General features: G+C 36.5%; 1 protein-coding gene across 1 annotated transcript in view; it reads left to right on the top strand.

The window, feature by feature from the left end:
• The window catches only part of LOC135212046 (uncharacterized), a 38,707-nt gene extending 17,932 nt beyond the window's left edge, over positions 1-20,775 (top strand). Inside the window, exons 2-3 of the mRNA XM_064245363.1 lie at positions 9,018-9,203; positions 15,025-20,775. Coding sequence (XP_064101433.1) covers positions 9,018-9,203; positions 15,025-15,162 — 324 coding nt within the window. The 3' untranslated portion in view covers positions 15,163-20,775. The remainder of the gene's footprint in view (positions 1-9,017; positions 9,204-15,024) is intronic.
• Positions 20,776-21,164: the final 389 nt, after the last annotated feature.

Genomic DNA, 21,164 nt, shown 5'->3' with positions numbered 1-21,164 from the left:
TGATGTTAAGCATTAGTCTAGAATGCCCAAAGAAGTACCCAAACTTGAAGACCTCAGGTTGCTTCGACTAAGGGGTCACAGAGTTATCTCCGATAGTCACGTATCTTCTCATATTATCACTTCAAGAGCCTCACAACAAAGAAGCGTTAGATTAACGTCGCAAACAATACGAAATAAAATTAAGAATTAAACATCTTCCATTTTTCGTTCTTCGGTCGACATTGAGAATCGAATGCACGACAATCATATACCACTCTCAACTCTACTTGACAATATTCAAAATCCCCAGCACAACTTCGCAGTTATATTCATAGGAGTAGAAGTTCGAGCGTAAGAATATGAAAACATGCAGGCATACGTAAATGCATACAGACACACCCATGCAATTATAGCCTCTATAGATGCACACGGTATGCGGCCTTGATAAGTAACCAAAACCACCATTAGAGCTATTAAGTACTTCAGGGTTATGTCCAACCTTTTTCCCTCTGGGCTCAGGTTTCTTCTATTTACTACTGATGTACGATTGTTATCTTTCTCGTACCTTCATTTATTATGCACGATATAAATAATCTTCCCTTAGTCAGCGGCATGACAGATAATTGAAGATAACTGATTAAATATGTTATCATTTCGTGCTCAAGTCAACTAATTATAATAAGAACAAGAAAAAAAAAATGGTGGTTATTAAATCCAGGAATTTTCGTTCATTTGACGAAGTCTCTCTTCAACCGATGACTTGAAGAGTGACAGAAAATGAATTATACTTACTTCGCCATATATTTCTTTCACTGAAAGAATCTAAACTTGAAAAGGCTAAGGGATGGAGTCAATTTGGGAACCAATTTTCGCCTTGATATCTAAATGACAGGAGATTGGCTATAAATGCCTCGTGTCGCTGGCGACAGTCAGTCGTTATATCATTTCCCTGAACTGCAATTCCGTCTCACTTTTCAGTTCTAAGAATCATTCGTTTTCATCCCAGTTGAGCAGTTGGAAAAGCGAATAAATTACACATAGTACCTATGATGGATGAGTATTATCAAAATGGCTCGAGTTCCTGTTACTTTATCAGTATTATCGTTATTTTGGCAGCAAAACTGTCAGGTATAAATTTGACCTTTGTTATCGGATACGCTACCTAATCTGGTAAATGCAATTATGATAATGATACTGATATGGAAAGCGTGGACATCCAGCTCAATATATTATGTCACCATACAAGTATACATAAGCCTGTATCCTAATTTACATAAAAACGGATTGAATAAACGGAGGAAAAAATAAACGAATGAATAAATAAATTAGAAGGTGAATAAATAAAATGGAAATTTGCTCATATTTTGAATTTACGACAATTTATTTCTTAGAGATTTCTTCCAAATTTCGCCGTCTCCTTGACCCAATTCTTTTATCTCTTCTGTTCTTTGAAGTTTTGAGTGGAAAAGAAAGGTTGACCAGGTTCCTCCTATCAATACCAGATAAATACAATCACAACTGACCCACTACCAACTACTACTAAGCGCCTCAGTGTCGTGGTTGGTATGGTGTTGGCGTCACACCTCGGTGGTCGCGAGTTCGATTCTCGGCCATTCCATTAAGGAGTGAGAGATGTGAATTTCTGGTGATGGAAGTTCACTCTCGACGTGGTTCGGAAGTCATGTAAACCCGTTGGTCACGTTGCTGAATAACCACTGGTTCCATGCAACGTATAAACACCATACAAACAAACAAACTACAAACTACTTAATCTTAATTTTATTCACATTAAGTGACTTTCGCTGTAAAATATATATCTATTATAACTCTCAAAAGAACAGTTTTCTTCCTCTATTTCGTCCTAAAACTTCCGAATAATGTACTACTTGGACCGACCCATCATTTCCAATTCTGTAAATAACCAAATATTCTTTACCCTTTGTCCTTTGGTATCCTTCTTTTGCGTTTTAACATATTTCTGCATTTCACAGTTTAACAGATCACTTTACTCCTCACATGTTATGTTTACATTCCGTCTAAACGGCTTTATGTCTACCTTTTCATATTTATAATGTTTTCCCTACATACCCCGTTCCATTACACATCATTTGAAGGTTCAAGTCGCCATTCTAGCCTCATTTAGAATATGATTGACCTCTTCTTCCATTCATCTTCCATTTTTAGCTCTTTCAAAAGATCTAGACAATCTGACACATAACATGGATGGTGCGAATTACGTTAACAATAGTAATCATACAAACATACATTTCCACCTTCTTTGAAAGACAATGTACATCTCGCTAGCCCCTGAAACTCCTTGCTATCTCCAGTCAATGATGTCTCATCTGTAGTCATCTTTTCAGTCAATGTCCTTGGAGTTTCCATTAATCTTGTACCTATTTCTTAAGCTTCGTTCTTAATTTCCTTCATTACTCCATCTGTATGAATACTTGACAACGATGATTTTTTTTTTTTTTTTTTTTTTTCAAGACGTGTCTTTTCGTCAAGTATATTTCTTGAGGTATTTCTTCTCGGCTTGAAAATATCGCCATATACATTTTTCACTCAGCATTAAAGCACATCGCATTTCTGTCATCTACACATGTCAAATTCTCACACTGTTTCATGGCAAAACACACTGCTCTCGTCTGAACACATACTGCTCTTCCTGTGTCAAGAATCCTGTCAAACCAGTTAAAATTCCTCAAAACAACTTTTCAAGTGTACTAAGGTCTTGCTTGACTATACTGTTATCCTTGTAAATCATTCACCTGATGCCTTTCCCTCATAGAAAATGACTTTGTTGACCTTTCATCTAATCTATACAGCATTCCTTGCCTAATCCATCATTTGTAATTTAATTCCACCACTTTTTTTTAAGGCCTTACATAAATCCTCAACAGCCATTTTTCACAAAAATGTATGGAAATGCAGTTGACCTTTTTTTATACTTTTATGATTTATTGGTGTTTCTTTCTATCGGTGACATTTAACAAGCACACAAAATAGGCCAAGGGCGCACATCATTCTCTTCAACTATATCTTTTACTCAGTCACTTGTGTTGAAAAAAAAAAATAAATAAAAGCCACTGTGTATCACTGTGATGCTGACTCACATCCTCTAGGACAAGGGAGGAGGACTGGTACACAAAATCCTGAATATCTGTGGCTTGGAATCCAGAGATTAAAACCTTCGTAGAGACACCTGCTAAAATGGGTACGAAGTCTGACGGCTGTGTAAGACTTACAGTGACGTCTGTGTTTATTTTCTATTTGTTTAATTTTCACAGGGCCAAATGGAGACACATATTGCCTAGTTCTGGATATCATTAGTTACAAGAGCTTTGTTAACAGAGATTTTGTGGTTAGTTATGCTTCCATATCTTTCGTGAGTGGTGTCCACTTGATTGACAATATATATATATATATAATATATATATATATATATATATATATATATATATATATATATATATATATATATACGTATATATATATATATATATATATATATATATATACGTATATATATATGATGTATGTATGTATGTATGTATGTATGTATGTATGTATGTATGTATGTATATATACGCATACTTTTATAAATACTAAATACTCTAAGGACATACTGATTAAATACTTCTTCATAGTATTTTTGGGACATAGTTACAAAGACATGGAAAATAAGACAAAAAATAGGGAAAGCGTTGTTTTACCCTTTGTCTTTGAATTCCTCATTAAATTAATGGTTCGGAAAGTATAACTACATGCTAAGAGGGATTGATGAAGGAGATTTAATTAATTATGGAATGTTGGCCAATTAAATCGTAGCTAATCCCGATGAATCTGGAGTACAAATCTTACTCCTTAATTCAGTAGGCCACCACCTTGAGGCATCTCTCTTGAATCGCAGGCCCTTCCAAAAGCACGCGCTCAAATGAATGAATTCGTAGCCACATAAGGCGAAGCCTGTTTGGTAGACTGCATGGCAGTGTGTACACACGCTTCCTGTGTGTTTCCCAGCAAACCAATCTATCTTGAGTACAAGTGGAAGTGCGGCAGTAAGCTCGTTTATCTGACCAAAACATTGAGCTGGAGTATGAGTGACCTCTGGGTAACCTGTTGGAACTGCACCATGCCAACAAACCGGGCACAATTCCTAGTACCCCTCAGCCTTCCTTCCCCATCTCCCCTCACCCTCACCCACAAGACCCAAACCGATCACAACACGAAATTTGTTGTTATGCAGAAACCCCAAGTACCTCTCACGTCGGCACTTGATGACATTATTCAACAAAGAGAGTCAATAGGTCGCGTGTGTCAGTCAGTTGAATCACTGAAGTGGAATGCTCGCGTTACTAGGCGCTAAAACCCATTCCCCAACCCCCTTCCCCCTCACTATGGTCACCCTTCCAACCCTCCTCCTCCTCCTCCTCGAGCATCATCCCTTAAGAGGCCGGGATGGGTAGGGTATTCCCTGTAGCTCAGTGGTCCTCCGCCTTCTCACGATCTCGACAGATGATCACCGACGACCCCCAATACCCAACTGAATCCATTGTACTTTGTTTATGCTTGTTTACGCATTATTACATTTACACGAATTTCCCCTTTAGTACATTGCATTAATTTTGGATGATTTCTTAACATTATATTGGTCATTCTGCTCATTCAGAATACCGACTTTCTTTTATCTTTCGTTATCTTGCGTGTAAACTGCTGTAGAAAAAATAATAAATTTGAAAAGTTTCACCCATAATCATTCTGCTGCTGTGAAAGATTCTCTCTCTCTCCTCTCTCTCTCTCTCTCTCTCTCTCTCTCTCTCTCTCCACCGCAGAAAGAAGGGGAAGTTTAGAAAGTAAAAATTAAAACTAGTTTCCCATACATCGACTGATCCTTTCCGATTCACTGGAAATCCCATTGAAGGTAAAATCTCTCCTTTTTATATAGATTTTGCAAATAACGATAAAACGTGGAAACTTGGTAAAGACTGGCTTCTCGACACTTCTTGGAAAATGTGATGTTTTGAAAGTGACACCATCAGAAGTAGTAGTAGTAGTAGTAGTAGTAATAGCAACACAAAAAAAAATATATTTTTACATAACTACTACCATTGCCATCACTAAAATTTTGACTGACTTTGAAGAAAAAAGAATTAAAGGTCTTTTTAATATGGCAAGTTCGGAGTTTTCCTTGTGCAATCAACGTGTTCGCCCCTGACTCTCCGGGGAAATTTACCCTAACAAGACTTTCGCATACAGAGAGAGAGAGAGAGAGAGAGAGAGAGAGAGAGAGAGAGATCCCTGTTTCCATAGTAACTCGCAGGGAGTTTGATAAATCAATTATTTACTTTATATTAACAGCAATCATATTTTATTGTTACACAACAACAGAATAAGTGTTCATCGCCTCTGAGCTACAGCCCCTCCATATTCCTGCAAAGAAAGCTCATTAGCAGGGCGTCGACACGACCACTACTCTCTCCACAATTTCAGCACCCTTTTCTGTCCTTGGCCCCGCACTCCCATCCTCACAGGACATGGTCCTCTCTTTTTCAAAACTTCTTCCACAACATCCAGCCAGGAATTAATCAGTTTTCGCCTTCAATTCCATCCATCCAAAACATTTAAATTTTATATGCTTTTCACAATTATTGTCCTACATTTTGTATTATATATATATACACGCACACTGTACATATATGTGTAATATTATCTTATACTATACCATACATACATACATGCATACGTCACATACATACAACATAAATATATAATATATATATATATATAATATATATTATATATATATATATTATATTATAATATAGAATATATATATATATACCACCACATCACACACAATTCATCATATCTCTTGAAGAGCCGCATGGTGTCGAAGTTATTAATATTTAAAGATTCTTTGTGTTGACTCACTATGATAGCAAGTCCTCAGCGACCATGTGTGTGGCCGATCTGATCTCAGTATGAAGTGGACAATTTAGATTACAGTGATAACGGTAGTAAAATCTCTTTTCTGAAGGTGATGATATGCTGTATTTATTTGTGTTATATGATACACACTCGAGAGAGAGAGAGAGAGAGAGAGAGAGAGAGAGAGAGAGAGAGAGAGAGAGATTTTTTCTCATGGGAATTTCCATTCGCACATCCACAACTCTTAAGGACACAAGCCCAGAGATTTGTTCAACAGAGATATTCTCTCAGTGTGAGCCTTTATTACCTCCGCCCAGAGGGTCATTTTTTAGTTCGTTTTTTCGGCTTTTAGAAGATTTGCGTAAAAATTCCTGTCAGGAATTATTAAAACATATTACCCTAGGGTGGACCTAGTGACTGGCAACAAGTGATTAAATAAGCTTTGAGAGAGATAAGAATGTAACTTGTGGAGAAGGACAAATTCGAGGGAGACGATTACACAGCCTTTGCTGGCTAAAGAAACCGAAACATTTCAAAGACACTGCCGCAGTCTATAACCAAATCTAATAATCATTTCTGCAAAGAAAATCTCTAGGCCTTCGTCTGAAATCTAACAACGAACAGTTTCTTGTTGATAAAAAAAATGGGCTGCTAAAGGTGTGACATTGGCTGTCGTATTAACTCTCTGGGGGGTTCTTTCCAAGTTCTCCTTGTTTGGTTAGTGAATGGAACGAATGCTTACAGCATGGAAAATATAATGAATCACAAAATAGGTATCGTCAGGAAAACAGAAAATTGTTCGGAAAAGTAAGCATGTCTATTGAAACAATGGTTGGGATACACGAAGGATTATTACGCCAATTCTCCTTTAGGAAAGTGAGGTGTGGACGGCTAGTGTAATAGGTTGAAATTATGGTTTATTTACGTAATGAAAACGGATGACTATAGGCTGGAGTACACACTGTATGATTCCGACATTTTCGGAGGAAAGGAGTTCGTATAGTATGCTGACACGCAATTTCCTTCTCTGTCACTATCTGAAGTAGCTAGCGCAATGTGTTTGTGTGTGTGTGTGTATATATGTATATATAGTATATATTATACATACACATACATACACACACTCATAAGTTTCAATCTACCAGTTAGCTATCTGACTTTCAAACTCATTGTGGCAATACTACTTAATTATGCATGTCAGTACAGTATTTAGGCAAAGCACCAAATATTATTATAATATTGCTTTCAGGTATAAAAGGACAATAATGATCATACACATAAACACTTACCGTGACACCTAAGGAATTAACACTACTTTCATTAATAATGAATTACACCTTCGTGCAGACAAATTCCCATTTGTATGATGATAAAACAACGCCGACCCGTAAACTGTAATTAGCATTGGTGACAGCATTTTTTTTTCTTCCAAAATTCACAAATAATGAAAAAGCTAAGGGTAAATAAAAGAGAACTGCAAATGCGCAGCGGAACTAGTTGCCAGATAACCCCAGAAATTTATACCAGATATGTCTTAATTAAAATTTTCATCATTAGATTCTTATGATACCGTAATATTATAAAAGTGATTTCTAATTGAATTTATTGGGACTACTGATGTCACCTTGTGGAAAACTGCTTACTCCGTGAACAGATCAACCACACACATCAGTACAGAACTCAGGTTAGAATATCAATAGGAATTTAAAATTGTAAACCGAAAGAACTGTGCATACATGCTACAACCAAGATTCAATTGCCGTAGAAAGGTGACACCGGAAATTAGAAATTACTACGCAGTTGCAACAGGGCCCAAATACGAGTATATGGAAAATATTTACTGCTCAAAAATATAAGCAAGAGCTATTTTGAGTTTTAGTATAATACATCCACTTCTTTTATCGCCTTAGCTTGTGAGATACTCTTTTCAAAAATGACGGCAAAGAGAAACCGACTACATTTGTGCAAATTCATAAACGACATTTGAAGAGATACCGACGACATTAAATTTTGACGGAGAGCAAAAAAATGGCTCATATAACTGCGAACTACTACAAGTAGAGGTCACATACTACATGGCTCTTTTCAAAGTGGGGTCATTCCCCTTTGGCGAGTCTAGAATCTCTGGTCTTTGAATAGATCAAATGACAGGTAGACAGATAGCCTGAGAAGCGTAAGCAAATTAAGGTTTATTTTACTCGATCTTAAATGGGTTTAATCATTGTACGTGCTCTCTTACAAAAAAACAAAATACACCGACGTTTACATATGCAGTTTATTTAAAATTATTTACGTATGCAGTCAGTCTTGAAATGAAAAATACTTTTCTTGTACTTGAATGTACATACGGGCAGTGGAACACAGGTGTCCAAAAGTAATGCCAAATTGTAGTATAGAGAACTTACTTGAGAACATGGACTCAGAGAGAGAGAGAGAGAGAGAGAGAGAGAGAGAGAGAGAGAGAGAGAGAGCATATCTGAAAACGAGATTTAAAGTAATGCTTTATTACAAAATAAGAAAACTAAGCCCTAGATCTTTTTATAACCGAAAACGAGTTGTTAGCGGGATACATATATTTTAAGAACGATTGAATAGGAACTCGGGAACTCTGGAAACTTGACAAATTGGACATGGAAACCTTCTCAATCGAGTCAGGTTATTTCCAAGTTAATCAATTCGAGAGACTCTCCTTGTTAATACATTAGCCAAGTCTTCCCAAATTATGTAAATCCGTTCTTAAGGTATGCTGTCAGTACAAACTACGGCTTTTAAAAGGATCTATTGTTTCATCACAAGCTATACACACACACACACACACACACACAACACACACACACACACACACACACACACACACACACACATATATATATATATATATAATCAAGCTGTCTGGGTGGGGCTTTTCTGTGTAGGGAGCTCGAGAGTTTTATTGGTTTAATGACGCAAATAACAACCAATAAATGACCACAATTGTTAACTCGCTTATATCGTTTAAATAACTTAAAACAACATCCTTAATAACTCGTCAGTTAATAACTACTGTCACCACAAGCACTTGTAGTCCACCGCCATATTATATCCACTTTCTTTCTCTTTTCAAACAGATGAACAGCGTCATGTGTACTATGCTGAAAGCGTGGGCCTTCATCGCCCTCCTCGTATGCGCCGGGCTCCTCATCACCGTCGACGCAGCGCCCTCCGTCAGTCGTAACGAAGGCCTGGCCGCCTTCAGGAGGAGTCTCTACGGCGCCGGGCCCGAACGTCGTATGAACAACCAATGCTCAAACGATGTAAGTATTCAGCGAGGGGCTGCCCCAAAGCTTTCCTTCGTTCGCTCAGTTATGAAATAAAGTAATCCGGTAGGGGAATAGTGCCGCCATTGCATTACCCCAGGTTCTCTGCAGCATCCATGCACCCCACAGCTCAATCCCTTTCATTCCTTTTACTGCACCTCCGTCTACATTCTCTTTTTTTCCATCTTACTTTCATCCATTTCCTAACAACTATTTCAACATTATTTTCAGGGCTGAATGACCTCTTAGGTCCCACCACTTTGCCTAAATTCAAATTCCATTTCCAAAATAATCAAGTAATATTGTTTTGGGAGTTTAATATCGAGTAACGCTCTCTTAATATATTCACTCGGAAAACAAAATAAGTTAAAAATCTAAAACAAGTAAATAAAGTGAAGTTACACACAATATACAAAGAACTAAATAAAAGTATGGCAGATTGACAGCGAACTTCCCTGATTTAGGAATGGATCCTAGAACGGCCGGGTTCAAAACCCTACGACAGCAAGTGGAGATAGGGGCCGAAGAGAACTTTCCTTGAGAAGGGAAAATAAGTTTGTTCGCTTATTTCTAAGCTTACGATAAATTTATTTTCCCATTTCTTTGCGATATGCGCTATGTACGCAAAACTCTCGTTTCCACTTTCATAGCTGTTTCCTCTGGCTATTGCACAACTGCTGGCCCAAAAAAGAAAAAAAGAAAGAAAAAAACAGTACATTACCAACATATTAAAGAAATAATGTGGCGTGATGGTCGGTTCATTTTAGTTGACAGCCTATCAAACATTAAGGGATAACTGTCCACGAGGCAATAACGGGCATTTGTTTTTAAATGTCACGAATTTTCTTTGAAATAAGGAGTAAGATTTAAAAGACAAAGATATTTAACTACCCGAATAAAAAAAGGTACTAGGGTCCTAGACACATCAATATTGATATGAACGCGAAACTACAAAGCAACCACAGCCACGTATAACTTCCAGAACCTGTAGAATGTAGGTTAACTCCGACACAAATCGAAACTGACGAAGATGCGGGTATGGTGCATCAAAGCTGGAAAGGATACGCTAAACGTTGTAGCTTTTTCGTAAGTTTTACTCTTGTATTTATGTGATATAAATGGCCGGTATAGGGATGGTGGTAATAAAAGTAATGTATGCGAAATTCATATAACTTTCCCTCCCACTTTTTCCTTGTATGTGTAAGGTATGAATGGCCAGTAAGGACGATGGTAAGAAAAGTAATACCGTTCCCTCCCACTTTCTCCTTAACAAGTGATGTTAATATATTGTTCCAAACTGCACATAACCCCATGAAGTCGATAATGATATAAAAGATAACACAGTCAGAGTATAACATGAATGATCAAGCCATCAGCGAATAGTGTGAACATAATCATCGAATAACCATCCAGGTCCTTCATTAATCCAACGAAAAGACAACGTAAACTTAGAGATTGATCAAACGAAGATTCACGGGGCATCCGTAATTACAATAGGCTAACTTCAAACGGCAATTGGCTTTTGAGTTGACGAATAGTGAAATTAGTAAGATGCACTGCTAAGGATGAAAGAAAAATAAAATGAGTAAGACACCCTGCTAAGGAAAAAAATCAACAAAATTTAGTTTATTTCCAATGAAAAAACCGCAAATGACAATTCAAACCGTGATTTACAGCAATTAGCCTTGGATATGGATCAAGTGAACATAAATAGCTACTGTAATTGAGAGTAAAACCAACAATCAGCTGATTCTTAGCTATTAACCTATGGCTTAAATAAATAAATAAATAAAAATATGCTGTTCTTTACAAAACTTGACGATTTCACTCCAAGGGATATGGCATAAGTAGTACTATAGCTGATTCACTTAAGGTAGCTACTTGGGTGAGCCCTATGCCTACGAGACGTTTGTTTGGCGACCGCTAATCAGCGGCCGCCAAACAAACGTCTCTTAAGCATAGAACTCATCGAAGAATCTACCTTAAGTGAACCAGCTATAGTCGTGGCTAGTTGTAGCCAAGTTCTCTACATTTTCCGGTTTTGTAAGAGGTCGAATGTCACAGAACTGGGTTAAAATTCGGATACAGATTTAGTCATTAAAGATACTTCATCGTGAGAACATTTTTACGATACAATCTGTACACACATTGCGAGGTAATTAATACGAGTTGCTTTCACGTAGGCACCACGATAGCTACTTCTTAGGAGCGGTTTCGACAGAAAGATGAGAGAGGTAACGAGTCATAAACTGGACGAAGGCAAGAATGTAGATGTGCTGGATTGGTGGTGTGAAGGATTTATTGGGAAGGGAGAGCCTTGATATCCAGGAAGCGCCAGAGTGCGTGCAATATAAGCTTATGGCGCCGTTTGTCTGTGTTTAAGGGATTCGTGCTTATGTGTGTTTGTGTATGTGTCTGTGTGTATACATACTGTATTCAAAACCTACACATATGTAGATCGTGTAAGAGTATGACGTAATTCTTTCAGAGAAGCAGAGAGATTGTACCCCTGTGTTACATACCCCTCCCAAGCATATAGATGAAAATATATTAATTCCGAGGTAGAGCGAGTTGTATATTAAAGGACATTTGTAGGCATAATGTATGTATATATATATATATATATATATATATATATATATATATATATATATATATATATATGCATGCATACATACATATATGTGTGTGTCAATGCTTATACATATGAGATAAAATTGTCAATACACTGGTCAAGTACACAGAGCTGTGATAAACGTTTACTTGAGCACGCATTAAAACGCAAATGACGACTAAACTTATTTATAACTGCAAACCAAAACGACTATCGAAAACTATTCATTTCCACGTAACCTATTTACATTAAGTATTGAAGCAGTTTTATAAAAACAAGAACAAAAAGCATTACGAGAGGGAATAAGCATAAATGACATTTCGCAAAAAAAATATAATTTAGCGCGAATGTTCAAATCTTCTCTGGAACGTCCCTCATTTGAAGGAAAATCCCATCGGATATCTGCGAGGATTCTAATGCTTTAATTTAAACAAGTCATTATTCTGATATTACTACATTCTCTGAGTGAGAGAGAGAGAGTGATGGGTAGGAAGAAGAATTTTCAGGTTTTACTGAGAGAGAGAGAGAGAGAGGTTTCACAAAGAGAAAGAGATTTGAGAGGTGTGACACACACACACACAGATTTGCAATGTTTCACAAAGAAAAGTTGAGATTTAAGAAGTTTTACATTGAGAGAGAGAGAGAGAGAGAGAGAGAGAGAGAGAGAGAGAGAGGTCTTACACACACACAGAGTATGAAGAATTGCGAGGATTTACAGAGAGACAGAGAGACAGAGAGAGAGGTGAGGTTGGAATAAATTCAGAGAACGCTGACAATACAACGACGACAAAGGGTAATAGAATAGACCAGCAGAGAAAGAACTAAACCAAGCGAATGGCAGCAGGAGTGAGAGTGAGAGTGAGATGAGAGAGAGAGAGAGAGAGAGAGAGAGAGGAGAGACCCCTCCTCAGACAGAAATCAAAATGTGTTACCTTGAAAGCTATTGTGAATGACAAGACAAGGACATCCTGCGGCGAACTGCGATTGGGACACGAGTCTGCTGATGCAAACGAGAGTCTTTTTATGAATGATGCTGCTTTACAGGGCGTCGAGTTTGTGATTCTAGAGAGAGAGAGAGAGAGAGAGAGAGAGAGAGAGAGAGAGAGAGAGAGAGAAAGTAAAAGGCATAGATGTATCAGACACAACATCTGTAAAATTTTTAATTTACAGAACAATTTTAACATCGTTGGCTCCATTATGACTTATTCGAATGAAAATTTACTTTTTGTTCGGTGAATAACTTATTCAATTCAAAATTATTTATAGAAGATACTGTATCCAAGAACAAATTCCATTAAAATAAGCTTTAAATAAAAACCAGCTGGTAAATCTATACACTTCAACGTCCTCGTATCTCTGATAATTGTGCAAAAGTTCAAGTAATGCCTTTGATGAATTACTTAACAGTTCACTACCTGGTTTTTAGCAAATCATATCTTTGCTAATGTTCTATTATAACATGTTATAATAGAATGTTATAATAATGTCTGTCTGTCTGCCGTACGAAATTCTATTAAACAGAATATTCAAATGCAAGGCATTAAAAAATATGCACTATTCTAATATGCGTAACCACACACTTTCCCATATAACATGACTGAAGCATTCTCTCTCTCTCTCTCTCTCTCTCATATATATACACACACACTTTCCCATATAACATGACGAAAGCACTCTCTCTCTCTCTCTCTCTCTTCTCCCTCTCCCTCTCCTCTCTCTCTCTCTCGCTCTCATATATATATTATAATATATATATATTATATATATAATATGATAATATTAATATATTATATATATACCTATATATATGTGTGTGTGTGTGTGTGTGAGGTGTGTGTGTGTGGTGTGTGTGTGTGTGTATATATATTATTATAATACACACATATATATATATAATATACATACACATACATATCTATACATATATATAGAAAGATAACTGAATAGAATATATATAATAGAAAGATAACTGAATAGATATATATTATGTCATATAGAGAGAGCAGCTCATGTGTCTGAGATAGAGAAGAGACTGATAAAAACGGAGCAAGCGTTCAAGGTTAGTGGTACATAACGTCTCCCAAGACTGTGACCTTAGAGGCGAAGTATCTTCATAACCTTTATCTTCTTTAAGAATGGAAGTACCAAACGTAAAATCAGGTTCTCATTCGTCCAACAATATGAAAACTGAAGCAGCAACTCTATACACATGTCGTGGATTATTCCATTTCCTTCCATTTGATATTTCCATTAAAAAAAAAACGATCCAACTACTCCTTCAGACTCTTCTCGTTCTGTGCTCTCTCTAAACTTCCCACAAACATGTACAAAACAACAAGCGGGACTAATTTTACGTAGAAACTGTTTTCTGTTTACTGGTTTATTTCTAAAGACATCGAATTTCTTGGGCGTAAACTTATTTGATCTTCTTAATTGGCCCAATTACTTGCCCCTTTCAAAAGTGTTTTTCTCTTGGTATCCCAGCAGAAAGTACAGTGCATTAAATATGTTGTAGACATTACTAAAGTATCAACTGAACTTTTTCCCATTTATGGAGTAAGATAAGCTAGCCTATATGCATAGTTCGTATAAATGTTAAGTATGTATAAGAAGTTTATATTTAAGTATATATGTATGTATATAGATACATATTTACACACACACACACACACACACGCACGCACACGCACACGCGCACACACACACACACACACACAACACACACACACACACACACACACACACACATATATATATATATATATATATATATATATATATATATATATATATATATATATATGAAAGGTTATACGCATGAGTTAATTAGGAGGCAATCAATTTTGCTTCTTTTTCCCCTGTAATGTTTGATTTACAAAATACGAAGCTTAAGAGTGCATTCACACCACAGGGAAACGTCATAAACACACGACTTCAACTCATTTCTCCCATATCATAAACAGGTTGAAAATAAGTAGACGAGTGTAAGTGGAGAAATAATCACATGAAGCACTAGCTAGAACCACCATTGAGTCACCAACTTCTTTTCAACTTGTTTGTGATGTGTCTACGATAAGTTGCCTACTGCGTTCATGACATGTTTTGCTATAGTGTGGTCGCACCCTACACTTCAGCTTTCACTTCAGACTAAGTTACTCGATGCGATCCCCAAAGCTTAAATGTCTTATCTCCTTACTTCCGCAGAACGAAAAACAATATATGTGTGAGATGTGCGCAAAGGAGACGAAATCGCCGCAGATTTACACCCTCTGCTGCACCGGCGCCGACAACGCGCAGAACTGGTGTCAAAGTTTCCTGCTCTACGGCATCAACAGCCTCTGAGGTCTCTTCGCCGAGACGCCCAGGCAGTCCGAAAATGAGGATACCGTAACTCTTACTATTCTTATTCCTGACCCTGTCATTCATGCCGCTGCTGCACCTCTGGAAGCTCTGACTCTCGCCATCATCATCACCATCATCCTGCTTCTGAACTGGATTGACCTGACGCGCTTGGAAGCCGAGAAGAGGAATTTCGTTGCTGAAGTTGCCACTCTGTCCCTTCTGGTAAATTTTGGTTTCTTTGTAGGTTAGTGAAAAAGTCGTAACAGAGCAATTGTACCAAAACCGATAAGAGAGGCCCCTTAAAAAAATTCATTATTCCCACTAGAAATCATCTCAGGAATTGCCAAAAAGGCAAATTTGTTTTGTTCCCAGGGTAATAGTTAATGATCTTAATTTAAGAAGTAATAATCTACTGAAGTCCTCCTTCCCCTTGGTTCACTTATGGCCATGGCTACAATATGTCTGTGGGTGACAATAAGAACCAAGAGGATAAGATTTTACTTTTACAGTTATCTACTGTGGGATGGACACTTTGAATAAGGAGAAATTTGTCTTTAGGTTAATGACTGACCTACAGAAAACAATTTTTTTTTTGCAAGACTTGGGCAGAGACAACTACTAAGGAACTGACACATCCTGGCGAGGGAAATATTGTTTAACGGGAGTTCCAGTGCCACAATTCAGCCATATCCAATGGAAGAAAGCGAGGAAGAGCAATAAGAGCGCCCTGCCCTGCATTTAAAGATGCATCTTGACAGAACAGACAAAGGGCTGACATAAAATTTTGTTTTAAAAATCAGGAGTTTTCTGTTTCAGCATGACAAATCACTTACGTAGGTGCCTCTTAATGATAAGTGAAGTCTGGCATATCTTGAATGGGAGGAAATTAGTGTCGGGACACTTTTCAAGATTAAAGTCACATTGATCACACTAATTCCAAACAAAATATTAAGATATGGAAAATTGTGATTAACAATCGCATTGCTACTGTTCAGACTTGAAATATGAGAGGCCCCAAGTACCACTGAGCAGTTTAAAAGCTTAGATTCTTAATTTGCATGCAAATCTCAAACTCTGCTAACGATTTATATCCAAATAAGCCGACAAAAGTCTTTGATGTCTTTAGGAAAAAAATAAAAAATAAAATAAAAAAACTTTGGGACAGAAGACTGCAATCATAATCACATGCTTGGAGAACTCGCCTGATCAGCAGTTTAATCATCTGAAGAATAATAACTATCGTACTGCGTTCTCAATGTCTTAAGAGTACATCAGTTACTGGTTCCAACATGACGTTTTATTTGTCATTAGCAATACATAGATCTCATTTCCAATTTGTTTTGATGAGAAATAGCAACAAAAGCAAAGGAAAGAAAATAAAACTTGATAACTGGACTCTGCACTTAGGAAGACGTGGAAAATGTTTAAGGAAACGTAGTTGTGAGAAAGGAAGAGGCTGTAAGCACAAGCACTGCTCTGAAATACGGGAACTCAATAACCAAACAATTTCCATTCAGTACACTATATTCCACAAGCAATGAAAAATATGAATAACTTATGAAACAAGCGCGAGACAAGTTTTGGGATCACTGTTAGTTCATTCCAGTGCTTTGGCGAAGTGGGCAGCTAGCATATGAAGCTGCACCTGAACGAATTCTACAACAACCGTGAACAGAAGACAATCACTGTTTCCAGCAAGAAGAAATCTTCTCACCAGAGTGGTCTTCCACACGGGCCAGCTATGAACCTAAAGACAAACTGATGCGTGCGTTTTGGACAATCACACACATTTGCCTTTATGAACAAGTCTTTTCTCCTTACCTTAGTACTAGGAAATAATTTTGTTCAAGTAAGTTCCATTTTCTTCAGTCCTTTCTCCTGAAGCATGATGATATATAGAGCCGTCTTTTGCAGTATGCCCCCAGCTAACACCGACTTCCTCCTGAGAGCTGCTTTTCCCCAGCTTAATCAACATTTGTTTTTTTAACTATTCAGTTTTCATAATCTGGCATTTCATTTAGTAATTATATAAATGTACTTTAACTATGAAGACAAAAGTGTCATCAAACAGAAATAGACGGGGTCTTCTTCAAATGTCATAAAGACAGAATTTTCAAAATGATTATTCGGGCAGTAATTATGCTCCAACATTGAACGTATTGAAAGTATTGACTAATTATATTCGAAACATGGCAGTGAATAGTGTAAACTAAATATGGAAAGTGAAGTCAATCTCTCAGAAACGAATGTACCCAGGAAGAAGGTGACTTTGAAGAGATATGAAAGCAAAAGGGGCCTCTACCTGAAAGGAATTCTGAGTGCTCCTTATGTTATTAAAGGAAGGAAAGAAGATTGAAAGAAAGAATACCGTGTATTATCAAACCTGTAGAAATCGCTGAGGCGGAAGTCGTTAGATAATTTTAGTACACATGGGGTGAAAGGAAATATCTCATCTTTAAAAAAATATATAAAAAAAATGACAAAACTTTTTTTTAATGTTGGTTACCTAATAAGCTTCGCATAAGGAAACTTAGTTATACGTGTCCGTAATTATTGTTAAATCGAATGGAAACGCCTACTCTAAGAAGCGTCTATATAAAGGACCTGTAAATTTGTGATATACCTGTATACGATGTTGCACTCTGGTGTTTTTAGAAAAGCGGAAATGTTACACGAGGCCAAAAATGATTGCACAAGTCATTACGCAGTATAAAGGAAATGTTTGGTGCTTTACTGTGAGTGGCCAATACAGCCTTAGTTGAGATCAATGCAGAATTCTTATCTTTAGTTGTTTTACCCTCTAGTAAATTATTATAAATGACAGTGTATTTATCCACAAATATATTCTGAGGTTGTGAGGCAGCTGTGTAAAATGAAAGTCTATATTCAAAAGGCAAGGAGAGTGAGAGCTAACAGTTGAATTGTGAGCTTTCTGTGACAATTCTTTCTATAGAAAAATCTGAATATTTTGATTTGAAGCTAAATTTGATGATTTTTATGAATGAAAAGTTAATTTTCGTATTTTCTAAAATACGCTTGTATTTCGTCCTCTATATTTCATATGCATTCAATCCAAACCTACTCTTGCAATATTTTTCTTACCCTTTTCTTGGTTACATTCAGGACTTAGAGACCTCCTTTCATAATGAAGAAAAATGGTCATCCCAAATTAACGCAGGCTGGGCTGAAATGAGAGACCCAGTCCAATAGAAAATGGGCTTTAGTGCGGGCTAACAAAGGAATATTGGATCCACCCCTCTCCCTCTTGTTTCATTAAATATGTTATAAATAAAGCGCAGGGTAAAATATTTTTTACTTAAAGATTAATGATCAAAAAAGGGGTCTGAAGTCACGAAGGCCTACTGTTTCCTCTCACAAAACATGAAACTCACACTTATGCGGTATCTAAATAAAAAAATAAAAATCTGCAGTGAATGAGGAAAACTATCCCAGCTTTCTGGTGGCCAAAAGCTTAGGGATAAGAAGTATCACCTATACATCCTGTATATAACGTAGGAGTTTTGAAGCCTACAGGAAAGTAATCTTAACTACATGCTTCTTTTTCTACAGTATTACGTTTAAGAAAGTTTATTTTTGAAAAGAATGACTTTCCAGACTTGAGATACAAGAAGCAACGCTTTCATTATAATGATGCTATTAGATTTACTTAACTAATACTGAACGACTTACGTTAACTGTTAGTCACAATGAATACTGTGTTCACATTGTTTGTCATAAAAGATGCAGCGATTTTCCGCAGTTCCGGACACCTTTAGAGAACTACAACAGACTCGAAATTCACTCTACTCTACCGTACCTCTTTTTAGTTGTCCCCAAATTCACTTGAAACCGTAAATTCAAGTGATCCTCGCTTGAGTAAACCATTTAAAATATCTGTAATGTTTCAGTTTGATTTCTAATAACTACAATGCAGGAAATGAGCACCTTATTCCTTTTTCATTCGCGTGACACTCAACAAGATTTCTGGAAAAATACACTAGTTATGGATTCATCAGTTACGTATTCAACAAGAATTTGTTGATTTTGTTAAGAAACCTTGACCAGGCCACTGTCCCAAGGATAAAGTAAAACGTAAGGAAGGCAGAAAGGTTGAAGGCCGCGTGGAAATCTGTCACATAAACACCTTTATCAAGTTAAGAGGAATGAAGGTTTAAGGAGAAACTTCACATGTTTGCTTAATTTGACAATTCCTTGAAGCATAACAGTATAAACAATTCTAATTTGCACTTCAATAATTAGAGTGTGTAGTTCTTCGCATGATTCGAACATGGTTAAACATTTAGTGACGTGTAAGAAAGCAATATGCAACAGAATATTTTCTTTATGTGTATACAATATTTCCAGTGACTCAACAATGTTATGATTTTCAAGGCTATGAGTACCACTACCCATACAGAGAGTACTTCCCGGGAGACTGAAATGGTAAATAGGAATTATTACGTGAAAATTATAACTGATCTGAGTGTTAACCAACCCTGTGAGAGCTATAGGACTTTTGACACAATCGTCTGGTTAAAATATTTGAATAACAGGATTCATAACAAAAGTAAACTCAGTGTAAATCCATTCCAGGAAAGTAAATATGCTCAATGAAAAGCCTGAGAGGATTTGGGGAATTAACTTAGTTCAAGTCATTATTGAAATCATTGCAACATGAGTTAGTGGACTAACATATTACATTTAAATATTCTGGCTCATTCAGTGACTGACAAACAATCGACTGTAGGGATTATTAAGGAGGTATATTAGGATCAGCTGAGGTCAAGTAAGGTCACTTGGAGCATTTCATTATATGTGTATAGAATAGGTTTCAGGGTATATCTTTTCACCCATAGATCACATATTGAGAGTGCATACTGTGCACACATACATACATATAAATATGTATAATATGTATTTATAATACACACACAAACATACACTCACTCAAACACTTTAGCATCATTCATTTTTCGGTTATTCAATTCGATCAAATGTGGTCGAAATCACAAAAAGGCAACAGCTTTCTTCATAAACTGTATTCCCACAGAAAGCAAACTTTATTAATCAGCAGAATTCTTCTTAAAAACGGAAACGTTAATGATAACCTATTTGAGTTATTAGCACTTGTCCCTTTCAAAATTACTAAAAAAAAACATGGCCATCGATCAAAATAAACGTAATTATAGCAGATCTTTGAAATCCTATAATTCAAACCTGATTATATGTAATGTTTTATTTGATTGAAAATCTATGAAGTAATGCTTCGTAGAAATGGCAGGCATTAATTATTCTTATTTCTGTAGCATATTATTCTGACTTTGATTTATTACTACAATGTTTGCTATCACTATTAAACTAATTATTCTTTCACATTTATTTACGAAACAATATTTATGTTAAGGAATGTAATGAGAGAAATCGCTGCATCTTTTATCTTTTATATAGTTTATGTATTAACCCATTTTATGTACAAATCAGATGTCTCTATTTTACATACGTTCAATTATTTATTTCCCTGATTTTGTATTTATTGTGTCTGTGATGTAATGATTTATCCCTAGTGAAAAAAATTTGTATCCACTCCTTTACTAATAAAAATTAACTAATGGTGACTTGCTGTGTTCTTTCAACCTTCCCTTTAGTGGCCCTGGTAACAAATAAGATGAATAGTTTCATGCGCTGGAAATAAGTCCCTTCTGTTTTTCGAATCATATAATGATGATATCCAGTCACGGAGAAAGAGAGAGAGAGAGAGAGAGAGAGAGAGAGAGAGAGAGAGAGAGAGAAAGGTTTATAAGGGAATCAAATATGGAAATAAATGTGACAGAGAATGCAAAATATTTTATCAACTTTTTGACATGAGGTAAAGCATTAACGAAGAAAAATGATTGGCAATACCAGAAGGTGACCATACCCAAGAGAATAAAGTAGAGAAAATTTGATAAGAAAATGAATAAAGGATGGGAGAAATAATAGACTTGACTGAGAAAATCCTGAGC

The sequence above is a fragment of the Macrobrachium nipponense genome, chromosome 40 (assembly GCF_015104395.2).
Source record: "Macrobrachium nipponense isolate FS-2020 chromosome 40, ASM1510439v2, whole genome shotgun sequence".
Taxonomy (NCBI): domain Eukaryota; kingdom Metazoa; phylum Arthropoda; class Malacostraca; order Decapoda; family Palaemonidae; genus Macrobrachium; species Macrobrachium nipponense.
Note: the sequence above shows the minus strand (reverse complement) of the source record. Positions and strands in the feature narration are given on the sequence as shown.